We start from the raw sequence: 4900 nt of genomic DNA on the forward strand, positions 1-4900 counted from the left end.
CGGCACCGGCGGCCGCCTCTCCGCACCGGCTGCCCGGCGAGCGGGCGCCGCTGGAGCTGGGCTACGCCAAGCCCTCGAGCCGCCACATCAAGGCGAGCTTCCAAGGGCGCCGCAGCTACTCGGAGGTGAGCAACGGCGCGCTCTTCCAGCAGGGCCGCGCGCTCTGGCTGCAGCCCGAGGCCTCCACGCTGCCCAAGCCGCGGCCCTACGGGGAGCTGTACGCGGGCGGCCCCCGCGAGCCCTTCGAGGAGCACGTGCGCTTCGAGAAGCAGTCGTCGGACGAGGACGAGTGGGCCGTGCCCAGCCCGCCCAGCCCCGAGGCCGGCGCCATCCGCTGCGCGTCCTTCTGCGCCGGCTTCCCCATCCCCGCCGCCGCCAGCGCCTACGCCCGCGCCGAGCACGCGCAGTCCTGGCCCTCCATCAACGTGAGCACCGCGCGCCCCGTGCCGCCGGGTCCCTGTCCTCGCGCTGCGCCGGGACGCGGGCGCTGCAGGGCTGGGGCGGGCACCGCGGGTTACATGGGACATGGGACACGTCAGCCGGCCCAGCTGCAGCCTGCATGGGACGCGCACCGCGGGTTGCGCAGCGGCATCGTCCGGGTCACCCCGTGTCCCCTCCGTGCAGCTGCTGCTGGAGACGGCGGACTCGGACATCCGGAGCTGCCCGCTGTGCCAGCTCGCCTTCCCCGTGGGCTACCCGGACGATGCCTTGATAAAGCACATCGACTCGCACCTGGAGAACAGCAAGATCTGAGCGCCCTGGACTGCACAGCCCCCTGCCCCTCCACGTTTCGGATGCTGCATGAACCCGCGCGGAGCGACGCGGCTCCCAAATACCTCTGAGGCCTCCGTAGCTACGGAAAGGCGGACGGAGCCGCCGGCCCCGGCTCGGCCTCCCCGTGTAAGTGGGACCCCCCCGGCCGCCACCTCCCCCCTGCCCTCGGGTTTCTCTGCTTGATCTCAGGGAGGATTTGAGGGACCGGACCCCGCGTCCGGGCCYCGGAAAGCAGGCGAAGGGCAGGTGCCCCCCCGCCTCATCCCACCTGTCCCACCATCTTTCCAGGGCTTTCACATTAAACCCGTAGCCCCCCCATCCCATTCCCACGCCCCATTCCCAAGGATGCTGCCGAGAGACCAAACCCACTGCCGGGCCGGCCGCGCCGCAGCCCCGGCCTCCGCTCGCCCCCGTCCCCCTCCAAGGCCGCCCCGGCCCTGGGGAGCTGCCGGCCCCCCCGCGCCCCCCCCGCACCCCCCACGTTAAATCTACCTCAGAGCCGCTGGGCCGGGAGCCGGGAGAGGCTCCAGGTGGGGGGCTGCCCTGCGCCCCCGGCCCCGCGGTGCCGCCCCCCAACGCGCGCCCGGCCCCGCTCCGCGCTGCATGTCCCCCCGCGCGCTCCCTGCCAGGGCTGCGGCGCTGCCGCCGGCGCAGCGGCCCCCACCGCTCCCTGCCCGGCGAGACCCCCCCCATCCAATAAAACCCGTCCCCAAGGCCTGGACCCCCCGGGGGCAGCGCCGCCTCTTCTGTGGGGTCCCCGGGTGGCGGGGGGCACTGGCTCTGGGCAAGCTCTCCAGTGGGAGATGGGGGCGGGGAGCAGGACACCTGGGCCCCCTCCACGGCGTGGGAGGGAGGGGACAAGTGTGCAGGGAGCAAGTGTGCAGGGAGCAAGTGTGCAGGGAGCAAGTGTGCAACAAACAAGGGTACAGTGAGCAAGTGTGCAGCGAGCAAGGGTACAGCGAGCAAGGGTACAGCGAGCAAGTGTGCAACAAGCAAGTGTGCAACAAGCAAGTGCAGTGAGCAAGTGTGCAGGGAGCAAGTGTGCAACGAGCAAGGGTACAGCGAGCAAGTGTGCAGTGAGTGAGCATGCAACAAGCAAATGGGCAACGAGCAAGTGCAACAAGCAAGCGTGCAGGAAGCACATGTGCAGCGAGCGAGCATGCAGGGAGCAAGCGTGCAGGGAGCAAGGCAGTGGACGAGCAGAGTGCCCGGGGGGAACTCAGAGAGCTGGGGGGATCCCTTGGGGCCTGAGGCTGCGGTGATGGGCACAGCCCAAGCTGGATGGGGGGAATAGGGTCCCCAGGGCAGGCAGAGCATCCCGGGTGGTGGTGGGTGATGGGCAGGAGCGGAGGGCACAGCCCATGTGGGACACACGGGCGGTGACGGGAATCACATCCCTCCGARACCCGCAACCTGCCCCGAGGAGAGGGGAGAAATTGGGGGGCTGTGGGGCGAGGAGGGGAGGTCTGGGCTCTCCTGGAGGAGGGAGGGTCCCGGCGCGGCACATAGATACCCCAAAGCCTGGCTTATCTCCCACAGCTACTGCCTCCGCCCCGCAGCGCGGCCGCCAGCACCCGTGCGCCGAGTTGTGCCCGTGCTCAGGGCGGCGCCCGCCGGCCCGCGGGGAGAGGCCTGCGCGGGGAGGGCGGCGGAGGCGGCCGTGCCGCGCTGCGCCGGCGTGTGTGCTGAGCTGGCAGGTTCTCAGCGCCGCCGAGATGGTGCGAAGCAGATAGAGGCTCCGGCGCGCGCGGCGGCTCCGCAGCGCCCGCCGGGATCGCGCCCTGCCCGGCGCTGCCCTTCCGCCGGGAAGGCTCCCGGCAGCGCGGGGCGGGCGGGTTTGYACCCGCAGGGAGGCCGCCCCGGGGCCCTGTGGCGCGTTCCCACGGGCGCTCCCTTGCTCGGGTCCCTGCGGGCCCCTGGGCGGCTCGAAGCCCTTCGAGGCCGGGGGTCGCCGGCGCTCGCGCAGGCGCCGCTGGTTTCTCCAAACCCGGGAGCAGCGCCGGGCACCCGCGGTTGCTCGTCCCGGGGCCGCGCTCCCCCGGGGCGGCCGAGTCAGGAGGTGCAGCAGCGGCTCCGCGGGCCCGGTGGCCTCCGGAGCCCCCGGGGCTCTCCCGCGGGTGCCTGCGAGGRTGCAGGGTGCTGCTGCACCAGGAGCCTCCCGTCCTGCAGTGCAGGCTCTGTCCCGGGCTGCACGGAGACTCCTCACCCCCGTTCCCAGCTCCACACGCTGCCATTGTCCAGGACCAGGGTGCTGTGGGAGCCGCCAGCGGGAGCCCCGTGCCTCAGTTTCCCCCCGACGCGGCGGCACACGGGGCGCTGCACAGCCCCATTTCCTCCAGCACCCCCAGCACCCCTTCCTCCTCCTCCTCCTCCTCCTCCTCCTCCTCGGCAGCTCGACGAAGAGCGCTGCAAACCGCAGGGCTGCCTTGCGGTTTGGGGCGCTCGCTCCGGCGCTGCAGGGCTCCCACCCGCGGCGCCCACGCGGCTCGGCCGGGAGCCGGCCGGGGCCGGGGGGGCCCGCGTCCCCTGGCCCTGCTGCCCGCCCTCCCGCTGCTTCGTGCCCCACAGAGCCCCCGCTCCTGCCGCAGGAAGGGGCCCAGGTGTCCGGGAGCGGCTCCCCACGCCACGGGCACCGCGTCTCGCCCGCAGCACGAGCGGGAGCTTCCCGCAGGCACCGGGACGGTCCCAAACCCGGGGGAGGACGTGGGGGGGTCCCACGCRCGGCCAGGCTGGGGGCTCGCGCTGCTCCCCGCGCCCCCGGCGCTGACAGGGGACGTTCCCACGGGGGCTGCATCCTGCGCGGCCACGGGGACCCCCTGCGCCCCCTCCCCGCTCTCGCTCTGATTCACAGCTCCGCGGTTCCTCCGCGGCAAGGTTTTAAATTCATTTGTTCCTGCCGAAGCCCCCCCCAAGCCTCTCCGCTTTGGGCCGCGTCGAAACGTTTCTTTTTCCAGTCGCCGTTTTTGCTTTCTCTCTCGCGCCGCGGGGAAAGGCAGCGACTCGCCCTGCTTCGGGTTTCTGTTTCTCCTGCCAGCGGCTCCGCGGCCTGGGGAGGGTCCAGCCCAAGGGCACCGGGGGTCTCGCRCTAAGCTTGCCCACCTCACAGCCCGCGGAGGGGATTCTCTGATGTCTAGAAAGGGTTGGGCTGCTTTCTGGGTGGTTTGTTTCCTTCGACGAAACCCGCAGGGCTGTGAGGCCACTTCCACTGAGCCTGGCCAGAGTAAGCTGTGGGATTTCCAAAGCAGATAAATGTGGGGGACGGATGGGCCGCGTGCGTGGCCCCAGCCCTCCCCATTCCCGAGGGAAAGGGGCTGCAAAGCCCCTCGGGGCCTCTCTGCTGCAGGGATGCCCCTGTGAGAGCGCAGGCTTCATGCAGCACCGCGCACGGGGGCTTCCCCCCACCCAGGGGCTCCCGGACGCCGGGGCCCGGCCTGGGGGAGCAGCGGCCACGCGTGCCCGTCACCTGCCGCAGYGGGGGGACCCCGTCCTTCGCAGAAATGGCCCCTTTATAGGAAACGGCACGGGGYGCTGCGAGGAAGCGCCCGGCGCCGCTGCCCGCGTGAACGTTTCTTTCCAGCCGTGGGCGCCGAAAGGCCCCTCTGTGCCACGGATCCGGAGTGAGTCAAAGCCGGAGCCCTGGGGTTTAACCACAAGCCCCAGAGCTGCTGTGTCACGGGGAGGCACCGGCACAGGCATTTATAAGAAATGGAGGGGCCGGGGGGGAAGGGAGCGCGGCCGGCGCCCCCGGCCCGCACGCGCCCGGCCCGGCGCTCGTGGAGAGCGGGGGGCTCTGCTGCGGTTTGTCCTGGTGCCACCGGCCGCCCGCGCCACTGCCGTTCCAGCACGGGGGCTTTGGTGGCCCTCCCGGTGCCGTCATGTTCGCCGGGCATTGGTGGCCTTGCCAGTGTGACCATAGTGGCCTTGCCAGCGGGACCATGGTGTTGGTGGTCTCGGCAGCCTTGCAACGAGCCCCTGCGCAGCAGGGAGCAGCGAGCCCCGTTCCCAGCTCCTCGGCATGCCCCACGCCGAAGCGAGGATGAGGAGGGATGCGGGAGGAAGGCGCACGTCGCCGGCTGCCATGTGCCCAGCGCCGCGCGCAGCTGCAGCGCCCAGACAAGCGCCGCGC

General features: G+C 71.8%; 1 protein-coding gene across 1 annotated transcript in view; it reads left to right on the forward strand.

The window, feature by feature from the left end:
* The window catches only part of TBKBP1 (TBK1 binding protein 1), a 7596-nt gene extending 6715 nt beyond the window's left edge, over positions 1-881 (forward strand). Inside the window, exons 9-10 of the mRNA XM_026054382.1 lie at positions 8-425; positions 625-881. Coding sequence (XP_025910167.1) covers positions 8-425; positions 625-753 — 547 coding nt within the window. The 3' untranslated portion in view covers positions 754-881. The remainder of the gene's footprint in view (positions 1-7; positions 426-624) is intronic.
* The last annotated feature ends 4019 nt before the right edge of the window (positions 882-4900 follow it).

The sequence above is a fragment of the Nothoprocta perdicaria genome, unplaced genomic scaffold, assembly GCF_003342845.1.
Source record: "Nothoprocta perdicaria isolate Ctin4 unplaced genomic scaffold, notPer1 scaffold_121, whole genome shotgun sequence".
NCBI classification, from domain to species: Eukaryota; Metazoa; Chordata; class Aves; order Tinamiformes; family Tinamidae; genus Nothoprocta; species Nothoprocta perdicaria.